This window comes from Scyliorhinus torazame, chromosome 14, assembly GCF_047496885.1.
Source record: "Scyliorhinus torazame isolate Kashiwa2021f chromosome 14, sScyTor2.1, whole genome shotgun sequence".
NCBI classification, from domain to species: Eukaryota; Metazoa; Chordata; class Chondrichthyes; order Carcharhiniformes; family Scyliorhinidae; genus Scyliorhinus; species Scyliorhinus torazame.
This window is the reverse complement of record NC_092720.1, coordinates 218,858,388-218,885,765: the sequence shown is the minus strand read 5'-3', so window position 1 is coordinate 218,885,765 and position 27,378 is coordinate 218,858,388. Positions and strand designations below refer to the sequence as shown.

General features: G+C 50.4%; 1 protein-coding gene across 1 annotated transcript in view; it reads left to right on the top strand.

Moving 5' to 3' along the window:
* The window catches only part of LOC140389167 (uncharacterized), a 188,978-nt gene that overhangs the window by 43,702 nt on the left and 117,898 nt on the right, over positions 1–27,378 (top strand). Inside the window, exons 7-9 of the mRNA XM_072473328.1 lie at positions 14,610–14,950; positions 21,707–21,802; positions 23,027–23,480. Of these exons, the coding sequence (XP_072329429.1) occupies positions 14,610–14,950; positions 21,707–21,802; positions 23,027–23,480 (891 nt within the window). The remainder of the gene's footprint in view (positions 1–14,609; positions 14,951–21,706; positions 21,803–23,026; positions 23,481–27,378) is intronic.

Here is a 27,378-nt window from a genome sequence, read left to right as displayed (position 1 = left end):
CCCTCCAAGCCCGTGCCGACCATACTGCCCGACTAAACTACAATCTTCTACACTTCCTGGGTCCGTATCCTTCTATTCCCATCCTATTCATATATTTGTCAAGATGCCCCTTAAATGTCCCTATCGTCCCTGCCTCCACTACCTCCTCCGGTAGTGAGTTCCAGGCACCCACTACCCTCTGCGTAAAAAACTTGCCTCGTACATCTACTCTAAACTTTGCCCCTCTCACCTTAAACCTATGCCCCCTAGTAATTGACCCCTCTACCCTGGGGAAAAGCCTCTGACTATCCACTCTGTCTATGCCCCTCATAATTTTGTATACCTCTATCAGGTCTCCCCTCAACCTCCTTCGTTCCAGTGAGAACAAACCGAGTTTATTCAATCGCTCCTCATAGCTTATGCCCTCCATACCAGGCAACATTCTGGTAAATCTCTTCTGCACCCTCTCTAAAGCCTCCACCTCCTTCTGGTAGTGTGGCGACCAGAATTGAACACTATACTCCAAGTGTGGCCTAACTAAGGTTCTATACAGCTGCAACATGACTTGCCAATTCTTATACTCAATGCCCCGGCCAATGAAGGCAAGCATGCCGTATGCCTTCTTGACTACCTTCTCCACCTGTGTAGCCCCTTTCAGTGATCTGTGGACCTGTACTCCTAAATCTCTTTGACTTTCAATACTCTTGAGGGTTCTACCATTCACTGTATATTCCCTACCTGCATTAGCCCTTCCAAAATGCATTACCTCACATTTGTCCAGGTTAAACTCCATCTGCCATCTCTCCGCCCAAGTCTCCAGACAATCTAAATCCTGCTGTATCCTCAGACAGTCCTCATCGCTATCCGCAATTCCACCAACCTTTGTGTCGTCTGCAAACTTACTAATCAGACCAGTTACATTTTCCTCCAAATCATTTATATATACTACAAAGAGCAAAGGTCCCAGCACTGATCCCTGTGGAACACCACTGGTCACAGCCCTCCAATTAGAAAAGCATCCCTCCATTGCTACCCTCTGCCTTCTATGGCCTAGCCAGTTCTGTATCCACCTTGCCAGTTCACCCCTGATCCCGTGTGACTTCACCTTTTGTACTAGTCTACCATGAGGGACCTTGTCAAAGGCCTTACTGAAGTCCATATAGACAACATCTACTGCCCTAAGGTGACAGTACGGGTCAATGGCCACCCGTTGGAGATGGAGTTGGATACTGGCGCAGCGGTCTCCGTGATCGCCCAGAGGACATTCGACCGCATCAAGCAGGGTATACAGACCCTTACATTAACTGACTCACAGGCCAGGTTGGCCACCTACACTGGGGAACCACTGGACATTGCAGGAACTACAATGACCCCTGTTGTCTATGGATGCCAGGAGGGGCGTTTCCCACTTATCCTAGTGCGTGGCCATGGGCCCAGCCTGTTGGGTCGGGACTGGTTGCGCCATTTGCGGTTGCAATGGCAGCGCATCCTCCAAACAGTTTCTGGAGGGTTGACTGAGGTGCTAGGACGATACCCAGAGGTATTCCAGCCTGGTTTGGGGAAAATAAAAGGGGCCGTAGCCCGTATCCAAGTTGAACCAGGAGCCACGCCGCGCTATTTCCGGGCGCGCCCAGTGCCTTACGCCTTGCTCGAGAAGGTAGAAGGGGAGCTCACTCGTTTGGAGAGTTTGGGTATTATCAGGCCCGTCCGTTTTGCTGACTGGGCAGCACCAATTGTACCAGTAATGAAGTCAGATGCCACAGTTCGCTTGTGTGGCGACTATAAACTTACAGTGAATACAGTTTCCCGACTCGACCCAATGCCTCGCATAGAGGATCTCTACGCGAAACTTGCAGGTGGACTCTCATTCACAAAATTAGATATGAGTCACGCCTACCTGCAGTTGGAGCTGGACCCTGCCTCCCGACCATATGTAACAATTAACACACACCGGGGCCTGTATGAATATACACGGTTGCCCTTTGGAGCATCCTCTGCCTGTGCAATTTTTCAACGTGTTATGGAGGGCATTTTGAGAGGTTTACCACGTGTGGCTGTCTACCTAGATGACGTGTTGATTACAGGGACGTCGGAGCAAGAGCATTTGGAAAATCTGGAGGCTGTCCTTAGACGCCTTTCGGAGGCTGGAGTCCGTTTACGTCACACAAAGTGCGTATTTCAGGCAAAAGAAGTAGTCTACCAAGTTTATCGGGTGGACCGCGAGGGTCTGCACCCCGTCGCAGAGAAGGTGCGTGCAATTCAACATGCCCCCACCCCAACTGACACTTCGCATCTTCGTTCTTTTCTCGGTCTCGTAAACTATTACGGGAAGTTCCTCACCAATCTGGCAACTACGCTGGCCCCTTTGCACCTTCTGCTAAAGAAAAATCACACCTGGGTTTGGGGTCAGCCGCAAGAAACCGCTTTCCGGCGGGTAAAGCAACAATTGTCGTCATCTGGGTTACTAACCCACTATGATCCGGGAAAGCCTTTGCTCGTCACATGTGATGCATCCCCGTATGGTATTGGGGCCGTCCTGTCCCACAAGTTGGAGAACGGGGCCGAGCGACCGATAGCTTTCACCTCCCGCACATTGACTGCAGCGGAGAAGAAGTACGCGCAGATCGAGAAGGAGGGACTGGCAGTGGTTTTCGCGGTGAAACGCTTCCACCAGTATGTGTACGGCCGCCATTTCACTATCGTGACTGATCATAAGCCCCTGCTGGGACTCTTCAGAGAGGATAAGCCAATACCGCCCATTGCTTCTGCACGGATCCAGCGCTGGGCTTTGTTGCTTGCTGCATATGAGTATTCTCTGGAGCACAAACCAGGTACGCAGATAGCAAATGCCGACGCACTGAGCCGATTGCCTTTATCGACCGGCCCCATGTCGACCCCCACGACTGGTGAGGTGGTTGGAACCCTAAATTTTATGGACACCTCGCCTGTCACGGCATCACAGATCCGTGAGTGGACCCAGACGGAGCCAGTCCTGTCAAAGGTTCGGCACATAGTCCTGTATGGTGGGCAGCATAGACAGCTCCCAGGCGAGTTGCGGGCATTTTCCTCCAAGCTGTCAGAGTTCAGCGTGGAAGACATCCTCTTGTGGGGGACGCGTGTGATTGTCCCGGAAAAAGGCCAGGAGCTGATATTATCAGACTTCCACAATGGGCATCCGGGCGTGACCAAGATGAAAATGTTGGCCCGGAGTTATGTCTGGTGGCCAGGCCTCGACACCGACATTGAGAAGGTGGCCCAAAACTGCTCCATTTGCCAGGAGCATCAGAAGCTTCCGCCGGCCGTGCCCCTACAGCACTGGGAATGGCCAGGGCGGCCTTGGGCACGCTTGCATGCAGATTTTGCAGGCCCTTTTCAGGGATCCAAGTTCCTTCTACTAATTGACGCCCAGTCCAAATGGCTGGAGGTGCATAAGATGCAGGGGACTACGTCCTGCGCAACAATTGAAAAGATGCGTTTATCGTTTAGTACGCATGGCCTCCCCGAGGTGCTGGTCACGGATAATGGCACTCCATTCACGAGTCAGGAGTTTGCTAGGTTTACAAAGATGAACGGCATCCGCCATATCCGCACTGCCCCTTACCACCCGGCTTCAAATGGGTTGGCAGAGCGTGCAGTGCAAACATTCAAAAGAGGCCGAAAGAAGCAGTCTTCCGGATCAATGGACACGAGACTGGCTCGCTTTTTGTTTACGTACAGGACCACCCCCCATGCAGTGACTGGGGTAGCTCCCGCAGAACTCCTAATGGGCCGGAGACTTCGCACCCGCCTTAGTATGGTTTTCCCGGACATTGGCGCAAAAGTACGCTGCACACAAGAACGGCAGGGACAGGGATTGTCTCGGCATCGTCCGATTCGGCAGTTTGCGCCCGGTGACCCAGTATTCGTGCGGAATTTTGCTGGTGGTGCCCAATGGGTTCCTGGTGTAATCTTTCGCCAAACGGGCCCTATATCTTACCAAGTGCAAGCCCAGGGTCGTCTCCAGCGAAAACACGTAGACCACGTCCGGTCCAGAAGATCATCCCCGCAAAAGACTCCCCGCCCCCGGAGCTCATTTCAACAGCCGCAAAGACCAGAGACTAGGGAAGGTAGTCCTCAAAATCTTCCACTGGTGCCTCACTCGAAGCCTGCGCAGGTCGTTACGGGACCGAATGGAGATAGAGACGCTGACATGACGGAGGCAGCAGACTCTGACTCCGAGATGGAGACACAGGATGCATCAGAGGGGGAATCCTCGGGTCCACGGGCCGTGGATGTACAACCGCGCCGTTCATCACGGAAGCGCCAGTCTCCGTCTCGATACACGCCGCCTGATCCAGCGCCGCGTGCAAATGGCGTCCGGACTGCGGCCAAACGAGTCCGACGCCTTCCTTCGCCAGGGTCTTCGGTGGATTCCTTGGACTTTGGGGGGGGGAGGGATGTTATAACCTGCCTACTGACGATTGGCTGGGGACTAATGACTATCCCACAATCCTGTGGGAGTATGAACTTCCCCAATGAGGGGGGCGGAGAAACTCCTAGTATAAATAAGCTGGCCAGTTCAGGAACCAGCAGGAAGGAGAAGGTAGCAAGGGAAGTTACTGCTACTGTTATGGATATATTGTTACAGTAAATAAACGTTATTAATTTGTATCCTTAAAACTCGTGCTGGATTCCTCGTGGACCTTACAAAAATGTCTCTCCAGGGTTCCTCTGTTTTGATCTTTATTCAGGTAAATTAATAAAAACATTTTTTACATAAAAATCCTAATTTCCATGGAGCCACACCGCCACCTGCTGGTTGAGATCGGGTCTCCAGAGATTTATTTGTCCTGCATTACTGACTTTGCTGGTGGTGCTGGAACACAGCTGTTTCTTTTTGGGGAGATGATTCTGTTGACTGTTTACAAACTTAACTACAACTAGCGAAGGGAGCATCATTGTTTGTGTCAGTGAGTGGCTCCATTAGTCTGTGTAGATATGAGGGATGGACAACAAATGCTGGCTTTGCCATTGACACCCGCCTGTTCTGAGCTGCCACCATGTACTGAGATTGGGTTCTTTGGCTCGGACTCTGGGTCTGGGACGTGGTTCTCAGACAGACTGGAGACAGACTTTAGTATCCGCTTCAACACTTGTTTATTAGGATTACTTCTGAACCGGTTACAGAATAGGCACGTAGCTCTTAGGCATGATTCCAAACTCTCCCTCGAGAGTCGAACACATGACTGACGAGAGTCATTGTTACATCATCATCAACGTCACACAATAGAATATCCCACCTGTTAACCCTTTAAATACATCAACCCTTTATAGACACGTTTGTCATAATATACACCAGTATATCATGGTGCAGACACACACTGATGGACACACAGTGAGACCAATCAACACACACAACACCGCAGCCAATCACCAGTGATAGCACACGCATTATAAAGACAGGGGGCATCAGAGTTCCCGCTCATTCGAGTAGCAGCTAGCTAGGAGCACAGAGCTCCCAGCCTGCAACACAGACATTCACCATGTGCTGAGTGCATCTACTGGTTAGGACAAGGCAAAGGTCTTTAGTTAAAGCTGGTATCGTATTTACCCACAGTTCAAGTATGTTTAAATAGTTAATCTTTCAATAAAATAGTGTTGCACTACTTCAAGTGTTGGTGACCTATATGATCCAGAACACCCAACACATCATGATACCAGGTGTGGTTGCATACTAGCACTTCTTAGACCTACCTGCAAGTGATCTGCCTTCCGCCAGCATTCCGTCATCCTGCAACCTGGACAACATCAGCCCGCCGCCGCCGCTCCGCATCGCCGGCAACCTCGGGGCCAACTGGAAGATTTTCTTCCTCGAAGCCACGGACAGGGAGGGCGCCTCGGACACCAGAAAGATTGTTCTTCTCCTCTCCACGGCCGGGGACCATGCCATCCACATTTTCAACTCTCTCACCTTTGCAGATGACGAAGACAAGACGAAGTTCAAGACGGTTCTCCTCAAATTTGACACTCACTGCGGCGTGGAGGTGAATGAAAGTTTCGAACGCTACGTGTTGCAGCAGCGTTTGCAGGGTAAGGATGAACCTTTCCAATCCTTTCTCACGCACCTCCGCATCCTTGCGCAATCTTGCAGCTACGGGCCCACCTCCGACTCCATGATACACGACAAGATCGTTTTCGGTGTTCAGTCGGACCCCCTACGTCAGCAGCTCCTCAAAGTAAAGCAACTCACCCTAGCGACCGCCATCGAGACCTGTGTTCTACATGAAAATGCCACGAGTCGGTATTCCCATATACAAGCGACTGAAACGGCCCGGCAAGGTCCCCATGAGGCAGAACGGGTCCAAGTGATTGAGCACCTCCAGGGCCTCAGCCTGGATGAGGGCGGCCATTTCGCGCGCTTTTCACGGACTCCCGCGCCTGTACACACCTAACAGGGGGACGGCGATGTGGAGGAACGTAATGCGCAGGCGCGCACCATGCATGACCGCACCACGCATGCGCGGTGGCGCAGCGAACGTGCTGACGTCACAACGTGCGGCAACTGTGGCTCCGCCCATTTAAAGCGGCAATGCCCCGCAAAATCTCGACAATGCGTACGATGTGGAAGACTTGCCCACTATGCTGCCTGCTGTCGAGCAGCTCAGCCTTCCAATTCATATCGCTTCAGCCAGCCTCGCAGGAATGTTCGGGCAATTCAACCCACGGTCAATGAGTCCGATTCCGACCTCCCACACAGCAGTGACACCGAGGACCTGAAGGCGCCTTTTCGAGTCGGTGTCGTAACGAAAAACAGGCTGGCCCCGAAGCAAAGACACCAGCCGCTGTCGGTATACAGCATCGATCCAGACGATGAGTGGTGTGCCACCCTGACGGTCAACCGGTCCCAAATACGACTCCGCCTGGACACTGGTGCCTCCGCCAATCTCCGTGTACCGAGATACAGTGAAAAGTATTTTTTTTGTTGAGCTGCTCGCAGAAAAATACTTTTCACTGTACCTCGGTACACGTGACAATAAACAAATCCAATCCAATCCAATCCAATCTAATCTCATGGCGTGGTCTGCTTTTCAAAGCCTTCGTGTCAAACCAACCATTCTTCCATCGGCCTGCCAGCTATTGGACTACAATGGCAACATCATTCCTGCTACCGGCTCATGCCAACTCGAAGTGACGCACAAGTCACGAAAAGCCATCCTTCCTTTCGAGATCGTGGGCTCCTCGAAGGACTCTCTGCTTGGCGCACAGGCGTGCAAGCTGCTAAATCGCGTTCAAAGAGTTCACTCTCTCTCTCCTGATGGCACGTCTGCCTTCCAGGATGCTGACTTCAGGGCGCAACTCAACGCCATCATCGACCAGCACTGCGACGTCTTCGAAGGCATGGGCACGCTCCCATATACTGACAAGATCCTACTCAAACAGAACGCCACGCCTGTGGTGCATGCACCTCGCAGAGTCCCAGCACCCGTCAGGACCGCCTCAAGCAGCAGCTGCAGGACCTCCAAGACCAAGGAGTGATCTCCAGAGTTATGGAACCAACCGACTAGGTCAGTTCCATGGTGTGCGTAAAAAAGCCTTCAGGCGATCTCAGAATCTGCATTGATCCAAAGGATCTGAATCGCAACATAATGAGGGAGCATTACCCAATCCCCAAGCGCAAAGAGATTACATGTGAGAAGGCTCGCGCCAAGCTCTTCACCAAACTTGATGCCTCGAAAGGATTCTGGCAAATCCAACTAGACAGGTCCAGTCGGAATCTGTGTACCTTTAACACCCCTTTTGGCAGATATTGTTACAACAGGATGCCGTTTGGGATCATATCGGCGTCAGAAGTGTTCCACAGGATCATGGAACAAATGATGGAAGGCATTGAATGTGTTCGCGTCTATGTCGACGACATAATCATTTGGTCCACCACCCCGCAGGAGCATGTCAGTCGCCTCCAGCGCGTGTTCAAACGCATACGGGAGCAGGGCCTACGCCTCAACAGAGCCAAATGTTCCTTCGGTCAGACGGAACCAAAGTTCCCAGGGGACCACATCTCCCAGTTGTGTGTGCGGCCGGATGCGGACAAGGTGGCTGCTATCACGGACATGAAAAGGCCAGAGGACAAGAAGGCGGTCCTCAGAATTCTGGGTATGGTCAACTTCCTCGGGAAGTTCATCCCTAACCTCGCCTCTCATACCACAGCTCTCAGGAACCTGGTCAGGAAGACGACAGACTTCCAATGGCTTCTTGCCCACGAGCGCGAATGGAAAGAACTTAAAACCAAACTTACCACGGCCCCGGTATTGGCCTTTTTTGATCCAGCGAAAGAGACAAAAATTTCGACCGATGCCAGCCAATCTGGCATTGGGGCAGTGCTCCTGCAACGCGATGAGGCCTCATCATGGGCCCCCGTTGCATATGCGTCACGCGCCATGACCCCCACGGAACAGTGCTACGCGCAGATAGAAAAGGAGTGCCTGGGCCTTTTGACCGGTGTCGTCAAGTTTCATGATTATATGTACGGCCTTCCCCAATTCATCGTCGAGACCGACCATCGCATGCTGGTCAATATAATACAGAAAGACTTGAACGACATGACGCCTCGCCTCCAGCGAATTCTGCTCAAACTCCGGCGATACGACGTCCAGCTCGTATACACCCCGGGCAAAGACCTGATCATAGCCGACACTCTGTCCAGGGCAGTCAACACCCCGTGTGACCCAACGGGATTCATCTGCCAGGTTGACGCCCATGTGGCCTTCGTGGCCTCCAATCTACCTGCCACGGATGAACGCCTCGTCCAAATTCGGCACGAGACAGCGGCTGACCCCCTGCCAGAGCGTGTCATGCGTCACCTAACAGACGGGTGGCTCAAGGGCCAATGCCCGCAGTTCTACAACATCAGAGACGATCTGGCGGTAGTCGATGGTGTCCTCCTGAAGCTGGACCGCATTGTTATCCCGCACAGCATGCGCCAGCTCGTCTTGGAACAGCTACACGAGGGCCATCTTGGCGTGGAGAAGTGCCGCCGACGGGCCCGAGAGGCAGTGTACTGGCCCGGCATCAATGACGACATCGCCAACACAGTGCTCAACTGCCCCACCTGTCAGCGCTTCCAGCCGGTCCAACCACGTGAGACCCTACAGCCCCATGAGCTGGTCACGTCCCCTTGGTCCAAGGTCGGCATCGACCTGTTCCATGCGCTGGGCAGGGATTATGTTCTGATTGTAGACTATTTTTCTAACTACCCGGAGGTGGTACGTTTGCACGACATCACATCGTCTGCAGTCATCCGTGCCTGTAAGGACACCTTTGCTCGTCACAGCATCCCACTCACTGTGATGTCGGACAATGGCCCCTGCTTCGCAAGCCAGGAATGGTCCAACTTTGCCAGGAGGTACAACTTTGTGCATGTGACACCCAGTCCAGCACAAGTGGGTAGCACTGTGGCTTCACAGCGCTAGGGTCCCAGGTTCGATTCCCCGCTGTGAATCACTGTCTGTGTGGCGTTTGCACGTTCTCCCCGTGTGCGTGTGGGTTTCCTCCGGGTGCTCCTGTTTCCTCCCACAGTCCAAAGACGTACAGGTTAGGTGGATTGGCCATGATAAATTGCCCTTAGTGTCCAAAAAGGTTAGGAGGGGTTATTGGGTTACGGGGATAGGGTGGAAGTGAGGGCTTAAGTGGGTCGGTGCAGACTCGATGGGCTGAATGGACTCCTTCTGCCCTGTATGTTCTATCTCTGCTCTGACTGAGGCTCCCGAGAGATGCTCTGCATTTCTTTGACAGCCCCTGACCAGAAGATTCTGGAAGAAATGCACAGCGGCAGCCAGTTGAGGTGGAGGGGGAAACTTCTAGTGTAGCGGAAATCTGCAAATTATAGACACAAATTGGAAAGATTGGGGTCATTATCTCAGGCTACTGATCCTGGTATGGAGGTAAGATCTTATGAGGAAAGGCTGAGGGACTTGAGGCTGTTTTCGTAGAGAGAAGAAGGTTAAGAGGTGACTTAATTGTGGCATACAAGGTGATCAGAGGATTGGATACGGTGGACAGTGAGAGCCTTTTTCCTCGGATGGTGATGTCTCGCACGAGGGGACATAGCTTTAAATTGAGGGGAGACAGATATAGGACAGATGTCAGAGGTAGGTTCTTTACTCAGAGAGTAGTAAGGGTGTGGAATGCCCTGCCTGCAACAGTAGTGGACTCGCCAACACTAAGGGCATTCAAATGGTCATTGGATAGACATATGGACGATAAGGGAATAGTGTAGATGGGCTTTAGAGTGGTTTCACAGGTCGGCGCAACATCGAGGGCCGAAGGGCCTGTACTGCGCTGTAATGTTCTATGTTCTTTGTCAGAACTGGAGAAAGCTAACCACGAAACAGATTTTTAAAAATTCCTGAGGCAGGAAAAGTGGGTCGGGGGGGAACTAAAGTTAAGGACTGTAATAGGGCAGAGAATTGAAGATGTTAAATCACAAATAAAGGCTGATGGTACAAAACAAACGGGTGTGGTAATAAAGTAAAGAATCAACTTGCTGGAAAAACAAGGGAGGGGTCTGGGCAGGACTGCAAGAAGAGATGTCGCACATCTCCTGCAAAGTGCAAACATAACTTGGATGCAGACCTGTTCCCATAGCAACAAATTGTATTTGGAGGAGGTGAGCGCAATGAGTGGAGAAGCTGTTCGACGTGAGAACAGGTCGAGCCAGGTCGGAGGAGGGTGCTGGTGGATGGGGATTAGTTGGGCCTCATTTCAAGGCAGAAACAGAGAAACTCCCTGAGGGGACGAGGATGTGGAAGATGTGGATGGCATGGTCCCCGGCCGTGGAGAGGAGAAGAACAATCTTTCTGGTGTCCGAGGCGCCCTCCCTGTCCGTGGCTTCGAGGAAGAGCTGGAAGCGCTGTTTGAAAATCTTCCAGTTGGCCCCGAGGTTGCCGGCGATGCGGAGCGGCGGCGGCGGGCTGATGTTGTCCAGGTTGCAGGATGACGGAATGCTGGCGGAAGGCAGATCACTTGTAGGTAGGTCTAAGAAGTGCTAGTACGCAACCACCCCTGGTATCATGATGTGTTGGGTGTTCTGGATCATATAGGTCACCAACACTTGAAGTGGAGCAACTCTATTTTATTACAAGATTAACTATTTAAACATACTTGAACTGTGGGTAAATACGATACCAGCTTTAACTAAAGACCTTTGCCATGTCATAACCAGTCGATGCACTCAGCACATGGTGAATGTCTGTGTTACAGGCTGTGAGCTCTGTGCTCCTAGCTAGCTGCTACTCGAATGAGCGGGAACTCTGATGCCCCCTGTCTTTATAGTGTGTGTGCTCTCACTGGTGATTGGCTGCGGTGTTGTGTGTGTTGATTGGTCCCACTGTGTGTCCATCAGTGTGTGTCTGCACCATGATATACTGGTGTCTATTATGACATCCCCCCTTTTATAAAAAATGTAACTGCGTGGCAATAAATAGTGTATGGTGAATGTTCCTGACTACGTGTGTGCAAAATATTTCCAGGACTATGTACATGAAAACTAAGCTATTTACATGGGAAGGTGCCTGGTGCAGAAAAACAGTGTGTCACAAGAATAACGAGATGAACACTATATACAAACCACTTGAACGATTAAACGGAAGAACAGAAAAAGTCAGAAAGCCCATAAGTCCACAAAGTTCACAAATTAAGCCTCAAGGGTGGGTCGGGAGCCGGCGGCGAAGCGGAGCGGCGGCGGCGGGCTGATGTTGTCCATGTTGCAGGATGACGGAATGCTGGCGGAAGGCAGATCACTTGCAGGTAGGTCTAAGAAGTGCTAATATCCCTCAACTCCTGGTATCATGATGTGTTGGGTGTTCTGGATCACATACAGGTCACCAACACTTGAACTAGTGCAACACTATTTTATTGAATCATTAACTGTTTAAACATACTCAGACTGTGGGTTAATACAATACCAGCTTTAACTAAAGACCTTTGCCTTGTCCTAACCAGTAGATGCACTCAGCACATGGTGAATGTCTGTGTTACAGGCTGTGAGCTCTGTGCTCCTAGCTAGCTGCAATTCGAATGAGCGGGAACTCTGTTGCCCCCTGTCTTTATAGTGCGTGTGCTCTCACTGGTGATTGGCTGCGGTGTTGTGTGTGTTGATTGGTCCCACTGTGTGTCCATCAGTGTGTGTCTGCACCATGATATACTGGTGTATATTATGACACCTGTTACATCTCTAACGGTGCCCTGTTCCGATGGAAGGTACAGAAACGATAACAGTGTCTGTGTCTCTCTCCACACAGAGTTTTCTGAGTATTTCCAGCATTTTTTGTTTTTAATTTCAGATGCACAAATATTCCTGCTTCATAATCATTCATAATATTTCATTTATTTCACCTCATCCATCTTTACAATATGGATTCTCTGCTCATTCCTTGCTTCTGCATGCATGCTAATAACTTCAAGCTCTAATTCACCACCGTCTCTCTTGACTCCTGCACAGTCTCAAAATTATCCCACTGCTTGTCCGACATCAATACCGGAACTTTTCTCCAATTAAATAGCGGGTGACTGAAGCCATTGCCACGATCCAATGGTCACGCTGCACCCAAAAAGCTGCTCACCGTGTGGAAAATAAAAGCCGGGAGACTCCGCTCCCAGGATCTACCCAGTTCGCAACGCCTGATGAGATCTAACGCGATCTCGCAAGGCGTTACGATGTAAATGGCCGGAATCACTTTGTAGCAAATCTGCATAGCAGAGAGAGACAGCTAGTCTCGCGTTAATGTGCAGATTCCCCAGGTACCTGAGTCTTTGTGATTTATCCCCTTTGCCTCAGAGGCTTGGGTGAGTGCTGTACAGAACTGGTCCCCACAAACAGGGACCAGACATGATGGTGCTTGTGGGGGCCTCCCTGGGGATTGGAGGCCTCCAGCTGCATGCCCTTTGGACAGGTGGCACCCTGGTGCTGCTGGTGACACCTGGGCACCCTGCACTGCCAAGGTGCCCAGATGGCACTACCAGCTGGCAGGAGCATTGCCAGGTTGGCACTGCTAAGGTGCCAAGCTGGCATTTTTTTGAATTGGCCTGGGGTGCCCTCCTAAAGTGGGTTGGGGATGGTGGTCGCTTCGGGGTCCTCGGAGATCAGGATGCCCGATCTCTTGCTACAGTGGGGAATTCCAGCAAGTGGTCCTTAGTGCACAAAATGGTGTGATGTGCTCTCGGCCGCGTTCCCCGCTGAGGAACCTTATACAACGCGGTTGGGTTGTATAACTATGTGTTTCTCGGCGCTGCGAGCGGTTAAACGCGCTATGGGACCAAAAATCTGTCTATCCCAGCCTGAACGATATTCATTGATGAAGCATGCACGCCCCACTGGGATAGGGAATTCCCTAGATTCACAACTCTTGGAGTGAAGTAATTTCTTCTCATCCTGGTCCGAAATGGTCAGCTTCTTATTGAGACTGCGCTCCCCTTGTTTTTGACTCCTCGACCCGCAGAAACAATCTCTCAGTGTCCACCCTATTAAACGGGCAGCACGGTGGCACATTGGTTGGCACTGCTGCCTCGCAGCACCAGGGACACTGGGTTTGATCCCAACCCTGGGTGACAGTCAGTGTGGAGTTTGTACATCCTCCCTGTGTCGCCGTGGGTTTGCTCCGGTTTCCTCCCACAGTTCAAAGATGTGGAGGTTCGGTGGACTGGCCATGATGAATTGCCCCTCGTTGAGGTTAAGGGGGATTGGGCCTAGGCAGGGAGCTCTTTCAAAGAATCGGTGCAGCCCCGATGGGCTGAATGGCCTTCCTCTGAACTATGAATTCTATGATTCTTTGAAACCCCTTCAGAATTTTGTTGGTTTCAATGAGATCACCTCTCCTTCTTCTAAACTCCAGAGAATTTAGGCCTCGTTTGCTCAGCCTCTCATCGTAGGACACTCTCCTTATCCCAGGAACCAATCTATTAATTGGGGCAGCACGGTAGCATTGTGGATAGCACAATTGCTTCACAGCTCCAGAGTCCCAGGTTCGATTCCGGCTTGGGTCACTGTCTGTGCGGAGTCTGCACATCCTCCCCGTGTGTGCGTGGGTTTCCTCCGGGTGCTCCCGTTTCCTCCCACAGTCCAAAGATGTGCAGGTTAGGTGGATTGGGCATGATAAATTGCCCTTAGTGTCCAAAATTGCCCTTAGTGTTGGGTGGGGTTACTGGGTTATGGGGATAGGGTGGAGGTGTCGACCTTGGGTGGGGTGCTCTTTCCAAGAGCCGGTGCAGACTCAATGGGCCGAATGGCCTCCTTCTGCACTGTAAATTCTATGATTAAGCCTTGGCTCTGCGGCCTGCAATATAAGTACATTCTTTCTGATACATGGGGACCTAAACTCCACCCAGCCATCCAGTTACAGGCTCACCGAAATGTTGCATAATTACAGCAAGACTGGTTTAGTTTTTGTATTCCAACTCCCTTGAAATAAAGGCCAACATGCCATTTGCCTCCCTAATGGCTCACTGAACTTACGTGTCAACCTGCTGCATTCCTTCTACGAATACACCCAAGTCTCTTTGCGCATAAAAGCACACAAGGCTTAACGCCTTTTAAAAATGTTCAGCTCACACCCGGCCACGATGGAAGGCTCCCTGAAGGAAATGAATGAACCAAGTCTGGTTATTCAACAATCCATTTCTGCTCATCACAATTGCCTGTCCTGTTCTGAGATGTACTTATTGCCACTGGAGCCAGCGGCAGCGACTGACAAGTGTCCCAATTGATACGGGACCGCCAATTTTCAACTCGGTTGGACCTGAGCAACCCTCCGAGATGTCCAACTTTTGGGAGATGCTGAGAAACGATCAGAGGAAGGAGCTGTGCAGCCTCCACAAGGAGAAGGTGAAATTGTTTTGCAAAACGGACAATCAGCTCATCTGTGTTGTTTGCCAGAGTTCAAAAAGCCACCAAACCCACGGGTTGCTGCCGCTGGAAGAAGCTGCTGAAGAGTTTAAGGTGAGGAGATACTGTGTAAAGCAGAGGGACCTAACAGAATCGATCCTGATCACAATGGTGTTCATTGACTTGGGGTTGAGGCCTGGCTGTCAATACTTAAGACATTTTTGATACTGTGTTTGTATTTATGTCATTGCAGAGCCATTAGTAATAATAATAATAATCACTTATTGTCACAAGTAGGTTTCAATGAAGTTACTGTGAAAAGCCCCTAGTCACCACATTCCGGCGCCTGTTCGGGGAGGCTGGTCCGGGAACTGAACCCGTGCTGCTGGCCTTGCTCTGCTTTACAAGCCAGCTGTCTTTGCCCACTGTGCTAAACCAGCCCATTACTTGGGCTGCGAGTTGTATTGTTGTTTTCGGAGGCCAGGGATAAAACGTGCAAGTGTTAGATTGATTAATGTAGACGAGCCCTTCAACTGCCTGATCCAGATCTGAAGCAGTTAGTGCCAGCATGAATCGTTCTATCACCGACACCTCTCCAACAGCCTTTGGCAATATGGTAAAATAACCGGGATCATGAAACAGAGGCAGATCCATTTTTCCGGGCCTTTTCCGAAAGAACTGCCCAGACAGAGGCAGCTTTAACAGGAATAAGCAATTTGGAAGTGTGGGAAAATAAATTTATTTTGAATCCGTAAGGAGGTAGTGGGCATGATTTAATGTGCAAAATCAGAGTTTCATTTCAGGCACGTGTAGCATGGTCTGCCTCAGTGCCAGTAGCGCCAAGAACAACTCCGCTATCAAGCAGGACTCCGGTGAGGAACGCCCCGACAAGGCCGTACTTACCTCATTTCCTGAACTAACCAGCTCAGCTCGTCAGTGCAGGAAGAGATCAGGGTGGAGTTTAAAAACGGTAGCATAGTGGTTAGCACTGTTGCTTCACAGCTCCAGGGTCCCAGGTTCGATTCCCGGCTTGGGTGACAGTCTGTGCGGAGTCTGCACGTTCCCCCTGTGTCTGCGTGGGTTTCCTCCGGGTGCTCCGGTTTCCTCCCACGGTCCAAAGATGTGTAGGTTAGGTGGATTGGCCATACTAAATTGCCCCTTAGTGTCCAGGGGTGTGCGGGTTAGATGGGGTTGCAGGGAAAGGGCATGATCAATTGCCCTTAGTGTTTAAAAAAAAAGGTGAAGTGGGGTTACTGGGTTATGGGATAGGATGGCGGTGTGGGCTTTCCAAGGGCCGGTGCAGACTCGATGGGCCGAATGGCCTCCTTCTGCACTGTCAATTCTATGATTCAATGATTCTACGATCTCTTGACTCTCCTCAGATACCAAATCAATACCGGACTCCTCCCACTTCCCCAACCTACCTCTTAGGAGGTCCTCAAGCCCCCCAATCCCTCCTGAGAGCAGGCCGCTACCAGGTCCGATCCTAGCACAGGCAATCTAGCATCAGGGCACTTTGGCACTTCCAGCCTGGCACCCCGGCAGTGCGCCCGGCAGTGTGCCAGGGTGACAGTGCTCGGTGCCATGTTGGCAGTACCAAGCGGGAATGCCAAGATACGAACCTGCCCAGAGCCCGACTACCCGGGAGTCTCCTATGCCCTGGGAGACACCCCCAGGTGCCATTATGCCTGGTCCAGGTTTGTGTGTACCAGTGCTAAATGGCGGCATGGCGAGCTCTCCCAGGTGTTTGTTCTTGGGCCTCGGGAGAATCGTGAGGCAACATTTTTAAATGAGCCTATTGGCTCGCTTAAATGTGTTAATCTGGATCTTGCCCAGCGAGGGCGAGATTCAAAATGCGACGTCTCATAAGATCTCATTCGATCCGGCGACACATTCCGGGAAACATAAATCTCGCGAGAATGCCTCTCAAGAAATTTACCGATCTTGTTGCGTCACCGAGATCTAATGAGATCTCCCATGTCACAAAAAAATTGGTGGTGTGGTGAATAGAGAGGACAGCCCGAGTTTATAGGGTGACATAGACGGGCTGGTGAGATGGGCAGAATGGTGGCAAATGGAATTTAACCATGAAAAGTGCGAGGTAATGCATTTTGGGAGGACTGACAAGACAAGCGAATATACAGGGAAGGGCCGGATGCTCCGAAGTACAGAGGATCAGAGGGATCATGGTGTGCATGTCCATAGATCTCTGAAGGCAGAAGGACAGGTCGGTAAGGTGGTTAAGAAGGAAGACTTTATTCCCTGAGCAGAGACTATAAGAGCGGGGAGGTTTGCATGGCGCTTATTAGGCCACAGTTGGAGTACTGTGTGCAGTTGTGGTCGCCACACTACAGGAAGGATGTGATTGTACTGGAGGGGGTGCAGAGGAGATTCACCAGGATGTCGCCTGGACTGGAGCATGTCAGCAATGGAGGGAGGCTGGTTAGGCCGGGGCGGTTCTCCTTAGAGCAGAGGCAGCTGTGGGGGAAGAGGGGGAGACCTGATAGAGATGGACACAACAATGAGTGGCATCGGGTAGATAGGAAGAAACTTTTCCCCTTAGGAGAGGAGTCAATAACCGGGGCATAGATTTAAATTTGGGGCAGGTGATTGAGAGGGGATTTTGAGGAAAAGTTTTTACATCCAGAGGGTGGTTGGAATCTGGAGCTCACTGCCTGAAAAGGTGGGGGAGGCGGAAACATTTAAGAAGCATTTAGATCAGCACTGAAAATGCCAGAGCATACAAGGCTACATTTGATCTGAGTTAGATTTATTGTCACGTGTACAGTGAAAAGTATTGTTTTGCATACAGTCCAGACAGATCGTTTCATACATGAAAAAATACAGGACATACATAAATACCCAATGTAAATACAGACACACAGGCATTGGGTGAAGCATACGGAGTGTAGTGCGACTCAGTAGAGAAGATGTGTGGTGAGGTCAGTTCGGTCCATGAGGGCCATTCAGGAGTCTGGTAACAGCGGGGAAGAAGCTGTTTTTGAACCTGTCAGTGCCTGTTCTCAGACTTTTGTATCTCCTGCCCGGTGGAAGAGGTTGGAAGTGAGAATAACCCGGGTGGGAGGGGTCTTTGATTATGCTGCCCGCTTTCCCCAGGCAGCGGGAGGTGGAAATGGAGTCAATGGATGGGAGGCGGCTTCATGTGATGGACTCGGCTGTGTTCAAGACTCTGTGTAATTTCTTTTCATCTTGGGCCGAGCAGTTGCCATACCAGGCTGTGATGCAGCCAGATAGGATGCTTTCTATGGTGCATCTATAAAAATTAGTAAGAGTCAATGTGGACATGCTGAATTTCCTTAGTTTCCTGAGGAAGTATAGGCGCTGTTGTGCTTTCTTGGTGGTAGCGTCAACGTGGGTGGACCAGGACAGATTTTTGGACATGTGCACACCCAAGAATTTGAAACTGTTAACTATCTCCACCTCGGCCCCGTTGATGCTGACAGGGGTGTGTACGATCCTTCACTTCCTGAAGTTAATAACCAGCTCCTTAGTTTTGCTGATGTTGAGAGAGAGATTGTTGTCATAACACAACACCACTAGGTTCTCGATCTCCCTCCTGTATTCTGACTCATTGTATGAATCTGACCCACTACGGTCACGTCATCAGCGAACTTGTAGATAGAGTTGGAGCCACATTTTGCCACACAGCCGTGTTTGTATAGGGAGTAGAGTAGGGGGCTAAGTACGCAGCCTTATGGGGCCCCGGTATTGAGGACTATTGTGGAGGAGGTGTTGTTTATCCTTGCTGGTTGTTGTCTATGGGTCAGGAAGTCGATGATCCAATTGCAGAAGGAGGAGCCAAGTCATAGGTTTTGGGGTTTTATGAGCTTGGCCGGGATTATGGTGTTGATGGCAGGGCTGTAGTCAATGAATAGGAATCTGATGTCGGAGTCCTTGTTGTCGAGATGCTCCAGGGTGAGTGTCGGGCGAGGGAGAAGGCGTCTGCTGTGGACCGGTTGTGGCGTTATGCGAATTGCAGTGGATCAAGGGGTTCTGGGAGTGTGGAGTTGATGTGCCTCATGACCGACCTCTCGAAGCCCTTCATAATGATCGATGTCAAGGCAACTGGACAGTTGCTGTTGAGGCGCATTGCCTGGTACGTCTTTGGCACCGCTGTGATAGTTTCTTTAACCTCGGAACGGAGTAGGGAGAGGTTGCAGATGTCCGCGAACACACCCGCCAGTTGGTCCGCGCAGGATATGACTGCACGACCAGGGACTCCGTCAGGACCCGTTGCTTTCCAAGGGTTCACTTTCAAGAAGGCCGCCAAGTGCTGGGAAATGGGATTAGAATAGATTAGGTCCCAATGGCCGGCACAGTCACGGTGGGCTGAAGGGTCTCGTTCTGTGGTGTAAAACTCTGTAACTATGATTAAACAAATCAGACCAGCGGTAAAAGTGTTTTCATTATTATCAAAAGAAATCTAAAACTGTGGAAAACAATAGCATTTGCAACTTTTGCTGGTCGATGGGATTGCGATAGCATTATTGAAGGTCAGGGCAAGTCATGTCGATATGCACCCCCCTCAGCTCTCATACGGGCTATTGATCCCTGTAATCTCCCAGGTCGAATGAAACTTTTGACTCCCCTTGTTAGTGTACACCCTGTCTACATCTGTGAAAAATATTCATTGAGCCTGCCTCCACTGCTCCCCGGGGGGAGGGGGGGCGGGGGGGGGGGGGGGGGGGGGGGGGGGGGGGCGGCGGGGAGAGAGTTCCAAAAATTCACTCTCTGAGAGGAAAAACATTTCCTATCTCCATCTTCAATGTGAGAGGCCTTATTTTTAAACTGTGTCCCTAAGTTCTAATGACGTCCACTGCATGATTGCTTACCAAAGAGAAGCAGGACAACAGGGTCAACAGGAGAATAAGTGGAACGATACTTCATTTCTCACAAGCTATTCCAGTCAACATATCCTCAATGTTAACTCCATGCCTCAGACCACAGATTGGCTTGCAAAGCAAATGGAGATCAGATGGTTCCTATGGACAGCAGCTGATCCCTCGTTCCAACTTTACCACCAGACAGCAATCTGCAAATCCACCCCAAACTGCTGAATGTGAAGAAGAAGAGGCCTCATAAAATTCTGGAGAGTTCCACATAGGGCAGGAAGAGTCAATTCGGCCTCTAAATGTTTGTCCTACCATTCAATCAAATCCTGGCTGGTCTGGGTCTTAACTCTAGTCAATTATTTGATTTTATGATCCTTAATGTCAAAAATCTATCAAACTCCATTATGACAGATGAAATTAAAATCTGGATTTAAAAATCTAATGATGACATGAAACGATTGTTGTTCAAAAGAAAAAATCTGGCTCACAGGTCTGCATGTCAGTCAAGATCCACAGCGACATGATGGCACTGCAATGGCCTAGCAAGCCACTCAGTCAAGGGCAATTAGGGGTGGTCAAACACTCAGTTTGGGTTCTGCCAGAGTCATTCAGCTCCTGACCTCATTACAGCCTTGGTTCAAAAGTGGTCAACAGAGCTGAATATCAGAAGTGTGGAGAGAGTGACTGCCCTTGACATCAAGGTAGCATTCGACCGAGTATGGCATTGAGGAACCCTAGCTAACCTGGAGGGAATGGGAATCAGGGGGAATACTCTCTGCTGGTTGGAGTCATACCCGGCACAAAGGAAGATGTTGTGGTGGTTGGAGGTCAATTGTTGCAGCATCAGGACATCACTGCAGGAGTTCCTTAAGGTACAGCAGTTCCTCAGGGTAGTGTCCTTGGCCCAACCATCTCCAGCTCCTTCACCTTCCATCCATCATAAGGTCAGAAGTGGTGATGTTTGGTGACGACTGGACAATATTCAGCACCATTCATGACTCCCCAGATAATGAAGCAGTCCATGTCCAAATGTAGCAAGAACTGGACAATATCCAGGCTTGGGCTGACAAGTGGCAAGTTACATTCACGTCACACAAGTGCCAGGTAATGACCATCTCCTACAAGAGAGGATCTAACCAACGGCCCTTGACATTCAATGGCATTACATCACTGAACCCCCTCAATCAACATCTGGGGTTACCGTTAACCACAAACTGAACTGGACTAGCCATAGAAATACTCTGGCTATCAGAACAGGTTGGAGATTAGGAATCCTACGGCAAGTAACTCAGCTTCTGACTCCTCAAAGCTTGTCCCCCATCTACAAGGCACAAGTCAGGAGTGAGATGTTAAACTCTCCATTTGTCTGGATCAGCTCAGCTCCGACACTGAAGAAGCTCGACACCATCCAGGACAAAGCAGCCCTGCTTGATTGGCGTCCCTTCCACAAACACTCACTCCCTCCACCTCCGATGGACAGTGTCAGCCGTGTGCACCATCGACAAGATTTCTGCAGGAACTCACCGAGGTTCGTCAGGCAGCACCTTCCAAACCCACGGCCACCACCATCTAGAAGGACAAGAGCAGCAGATACCTGGGATCGCCCCCACCTGGAGGTTCCCCTCCAAGTCACTCCCCATCCTGACTGGGAAATATATCGGCCGTTCCTTCAGTGTCGCCGGGTCCAAATCCTGGAGCTCCCTCCCTAACAGCACGGTGGGTGTACGTACACCTCAGGGACTGCAGCGGCTTCAAGACGGCAGCTCAGCAACACCTTGTCAAGGGGCAATTAGGGATGGGCAATACTGTTGGTCTAGTCAGTGGGCCCCACATTCTGGAATTGAATTTTGAATTTGTTCTGGCCGGGACAGCAGTGCTCACATCCCAGTGAATAGAAAACAGGAACCTATTCATTTTCTATATTCAAGACAGTGAGAATTTCCATTGTATAAACCAAATGGAATTTAATTTTCAGATATTTATGGTATGCTCACGTTAATTGATGTTCTTTGTTCAGGCGAAGCTGCGAACCTTCCTGAAGCCAGTCCAGGACAAGAAGAAGGACTGTAACGCTGTGAGAAGTGATTATGAGAAAATATTAAACCACATTCAGGTACTTTTGATGTCACTCTTTCTTTTTCTTTGACCAGTTCAATATTCAGTTCAAGGTTAGGTGGATTTATGAGCAGCAGGGTAATACAGTGGTTAGCACTGCTGCTTCACAGCTTCAGGGTCCCAGGTTCGATTCCCGGCTTGGGTCACTGTCTGTGCGGAGTCAGCACGTTCTCCCCGTGTCTGAGTGGGTTTCCTCCGGGTGCTCCGGTTTCCTCCCACAAGTCCAAAGATGTGCAGGTTAGGTGGATTGGCCATGCTAAATTGTCCTTCGTCTCCAAAAGGGTTAAGAGGGGTCATTGGGTTAGGGGGATAGGGTGGAAGTGAGGGCTTAAGTGTATCAGTGCAGACTCGATGGGCCGAATGGCCTCCTTCTGCACTGTGTTCTATGTTCTATTCGTCACCAAAATAAAATATCACTTCAGCAAATCTCCCATGTTCTGGTAAAACCCGAGTTCAATACACTACAGCAACACAATCCTCAGTGTTTTGAAATTAATTTAAGGGATTGGGTATCGCTGAGGGCACAGAGCCAACTACATTGGTGTAGGTCTGGAGTCACATGTAGGCCAGACCAGGTAAGGACGGCAGATTTCCTTCCCTAAAGGGCTTAGTGAACCAGATGGATTTTTAGGACAATCGACAATGGTTTCATGGTCGTCATCAAACTTTTAATTCCAGATTTTATTGAATACAAATTTCACCACCTGTCCTGGTGGGATTTGAACCTGGGTCACTGGAGCATTTCCCTGGCTCTTTTAATTACTAGTTCAGCGACAATTCCACTGCCTCCCCGAAGAGAGGGTTTTACTCTCGGGGCGACACGGTGGCTCAGTGGTCAGCATTGCAGCCTCACAGTGCCAGGGACCCGGGTTTAATTCCGGCCTTGGGTAACTTCCTGTGCGGAGTTTGCACGTTCTCCCCGTGTCTGCGTGGGTTTCCTCCGGGTGCTCTGGTTTCCTCCCACAGCCCAAAGGTGTGCAGGTTAGGTGGATTGGCCATGCAAAATTGCCCCTCAGTGTCCAAAAGGTTAGGTAAGGTTACAGGGATAGGGCAGAGGATTGGGCCCAGGTAAGGTGCTCTTTCAGAGGGTCGGTGTCGATTTGATGGGCCGAATGGGCTCCTTCTGCACTGCAGGGATTCTATGAATATTCTTCTGAAGAAAACTGCACAACGTTTTTGGAATGTTCATTTCTATTTATCAACCTCTGTCCTCTTTCTCCAGGACCAAGGTATAAATGCAGAGAAACAGATCAACGCCCAATTTGAGAAACTTCACCAGTTTCTCCGTGAGGAAGAGAGGATTGTATTGGAAGGTCTGAAACTGGAGAAAGAGGAAAAGAGTCAGGAGATGAAGGAGAGGATTGAGAAGATAACGGAGGAAATCTCATCGCTTTCCGCTGCTGTTCAGGATATTGAACAAGAGCTGAGGGAACAAGACAACATCAAGTTTTTAATGGTAGCTCTTCATCTGTTTTTTTTTCCTTTGTTCCTTTGTCGCTTCCTTGACACCGTGTCCGAGATCATGCAGGTTGCGCTAAAAAAAAACCTGAAACCTTGCCAGTTACGAGAACTGAAGGCTGACAGATCTGCTGAGAATTCCCGGAATTTCCTGAATTGTTCGGAATACGTCCCCGCTGACTCCGACACGTCAACTGCCATTTCAAGCTCCAACGAGCGTTGATTGGCAGAAGGAGGTTCCCCGTCTCATTCGGGCCTATTACGATCCCGGACCAGATCCCAACAGTTGCTAGGATACCGGACAGAATCCCCAATATTCTATTTAACCTGTATGACTGTGAGGAAAGGGTACCTCGCTGCAGGAGTGATTTCACCCACAAACAGGGATATGGCATATTAAAACAAACTTTATTACTAACACAGTCTCAATACCTTTAACCTTATCAATACAAATAGCTTTCAATTATCAGTTGAACAATGTTTCTGAATACAGTGACACAATAACTCTGAACCGCTATCTTTACTCCCACTCAAACAAACCCATCTCAAACCAAAATCCACTTTGAAATACAGTTAGAACACTCAGGAATATTTGCTGTAAAGGGATAACCCACTTTGAGAAAGTGATATCCCTCAGGAACCAGCTGCAGTTTCTTGCCTGTCTCAATGTATTTCTTAACCTGCCAACCCTTTTCACCGGCAGATCTTTAGCTCACTGTCTTGAGGTCAGCTGCTTCTGGCCTGTCCCCAGTCAAAGCTTTAACTGAACTGTTTAGGAAAGACACCGCTCGTGTGTCCCCAGACAGATCTTTAACTGAACTGTGTTGGGAGCAGCTGCTTGTCTTCTGTTCAGATCCCAACCTAAAACTACACTGATCTCCAGAAACTGCTTCAGTCCTGGCTCCTCCCATTATCTCCATCACCTTGCAAAGCTGAACACAGTGGCCGCGGTCTTCCGGCCACACTGTGCCAGAAAAACATTTCCCTGCGGTGCCGTGTGCGGTGAAAGCCGGGAGCCCCCACTCCCAGTATCTACCCGGATCGCCATGCTTTGTGACATTCAAAACAATCTCGCGAGACATTGCAAGGTGAATCCCGCCCGCGATGGCCTGTGGCGGCCGTGCCATGCAACATGGCCCCGGTCGTGGGTGGATCCGGTCTGCCAAAAACTGCAACCAACCTCACCACCCCCCCCCGGACCACCCCCCACCAGTCCCCGCTGCCCCTGCTGAAGCCCCCTCTGACAGTGGAACAGCCCCCTCTCCCGACTGTGGTGGCGTCCCCCCGACTGAGACCGCAGCCGCCACGCGATATCCCTGAATGGTGCGAGCACGCGCGAGCGATGCCGTCGGGGACTCGGCCCATTGGGGACGGAGCATCAGGAGAGGGCCTCAGGTGACATCCTGAGGCCGTCCTGACAGCGTGCGGCGTACTCCCCGAGTGTGCCATTTTCGAGGCGGTGGAGCATCGCAAACATGGTGAACGTGGATTCTCCGGCCGATCGCCGAATGCGATTTTGGCGTCAGCGATCGGAGAATCCAGCCCCATTTAAAATGGCGTCCCAATCTCTCGCTGCAACAGGGGGTACTGGCGACGCAGGCCCTCTTTAGGCCCCTTATTCAACACGTGTTTCTCAGCGCTCGAGTGCCAGGAAACACGTGGTTAAATGTGCTCGCTCGGGGACTTTGTTTCTTTCGAATTATCTCTCCTCAGGGAACCCCCTTAATATAAGCATAAATACATGAGCCCAAACCTTTGCAATGCTTTAATTGCTCTTCTGGCTGCCTTGCAAACAGGATTTTTAAAAACACGACTGCAGCGGTCATACGCACCGTAACCCAGACTTTTCATGCTGACTGCACCAAATATATACACGATAATATATCTGAAATCCCCACATTATAACTTGAGAGGGTGCAACTCCACATCATGTGTGACTGACCAGGAGTCTCTCCCGCTCTTACCACCGGCCATTGGCACGTTTGGAAGGATTTACAGGTTAACAATCAGCCTGTTTGGCCACGTTTTGAACGCACCTTTCTTGGCCGTCAGGTCCGAAGGTGGGACTCGAACCTGGAATTTCTGACTCAGAGCCAGGGACCTGACCCACTGCACCACAAGACCTCCCAGTAACCAATGGTTGATCCCTCACTCTGAGATTGTGATCCCTAGTTCTATTCTCCCCAGCCAGGGCAAACATTCTCCCAATATACACTCTGGGCAGGATTTTCCAGTCCCCCCTGTTGCCAGGATCATCCACTCCCACTGAAAGTCATTGGCTAGGCCACCGAATCTACCATGGCGGGTCTCACCTCGACAGGCCGCAACATCCCTACCTCTCAAAAGCCCCTTAACCATTGTGCATTTCAATGCGACCGCTGCTCATTAATCTGAACACCAAGGTGGGAATTTCACGTGCTTCCTTCCCGCGGTGTGTTCCGGTCCCGCCGAAGTCAACTCTCCACAGCGGGTTCTTTGGTTGCCACGCAAATGAGGGGGCGGCATGTGTGGTGGGATAATTCCAGCCTAAGAAAAATAGGCCTGGGGTGAAATGTCCCAGTCCAGCCAGTGGAATGTTCCAGTCCAGCCCGTGGAATGTTCCAGTCCAGCCCGTGGAATTTTCCAGTCCAGCCAGTGGAATGTTCTAGTCCAGCCAGTGGAATGTTCTAGTCCAGCCAGTGGAATGTTCTAGTCCAGCCAGTGGAATGTTCTAGTCCAGCCAGTGGAATGTTCCAGTCCAGCCAGTGGAATGTTCCAGTCCAGCCAGGGGAATGTTCCAGTCCAGCCAGTGGAATGTTCCAGTCCAGCCAGTGGAATGTTCTAGTCCAGCCAGTAGAATGTTCTAGTCCAGCCAGTGGAATTTTCCTGGTCAGCCAGTGGCATGTTCTAGTCCAGCCAGTGGAATATTCCAGTCCAGCCAATGGAATGTTCCAGTCCAGCCAGTGGAATGTTCTAGTCCAGCCAGTAGAATGTTCTAGTCCAGCCAGTGGAATTTTCCTGGTCAGCCAGTAGAATGTTCTAGTCCAGCCAATGGAATGTTCCAGTCCAGCCAGTGGAATGTTCTAGTCCAGCCAGTGGAATGTTCTAGTCCAGTCAGTGGAATTTTCCAGTCCAGCCCGTGGAATGTTCTAGTCCAGCCCGTGGAATGTTCCAGTCCAGCCAATGGAATGTTCCAGTCCAGCCAGTGGAATGTTCTAGTCCAGCCAGTAGAATGTTCTAGTCCAGCCAGTGGAATTTTCCTGGTCAGCCAGTGGCATGCATCACCACAGGATCCCATTCCTCGACTAATGGGAAGGGCAGGAAAATCCCAGCCCTCGTCTACTCATTTTTTCCTGTTATGGTACCTGAACCAGATCCCAATTCATATTGAGACCCCAACTATTTTTCAATTTGTAAACTGTGAGGAAAGGCATCTTCACTCCAGGAGAGATTCCACTGACGAGTATTAAAGGAAACTTTATTATTCACACAGAATTTATCGCATTGTATTCCAAGAGAAAAATGCCTTTTTATAATAGTTAAACAGTTCTATAAAAACAACGTAAGGTCTTTTCTAAATTTGTGAAGTGATTAGTGTAGCCGCTTAAAATGGCTAACTCCCGATTAGAATGGCCAAACCCCGATTTAAAATGGCGAACGGAAGAGGCTGATGGGAAAATCAGCCAACAGGACTCAAACAGACAGCTGCAGACAAAACTGTGTATTCGCCTCTGGGGAGGCCAGACAGAATCGATACCTGCAGCCATCAACACAACAACACACCAGCCATCTGCATAGTAAGTAGCAATCCCGGGAACAATATGCTACAAATTATAAACACAAAGCCAACCCAGACGTTTCGGCGCCAACAGGAGCTTACACAAAGAGAGGTGAATGACCACCCCTCGATCAAGGAATCGCTCCAGCATTGGAGAATATCAAACCAAGTGATTGGGACCAAGTCCAATCACTTGGAACCAGGTACAAGGTCCGCCCCGAGAGGCGGGAAGCCCCTGGGGACTATAAGAATAGGGGCAAAGTTCAAATCGACCCTTCTCCTCCTCTCCGCACCCTTTGAGACCCTTCTGCTGACCTTCTACAACAGCCGCAAGAACCGTAAGTCTTACTCCAACGCTC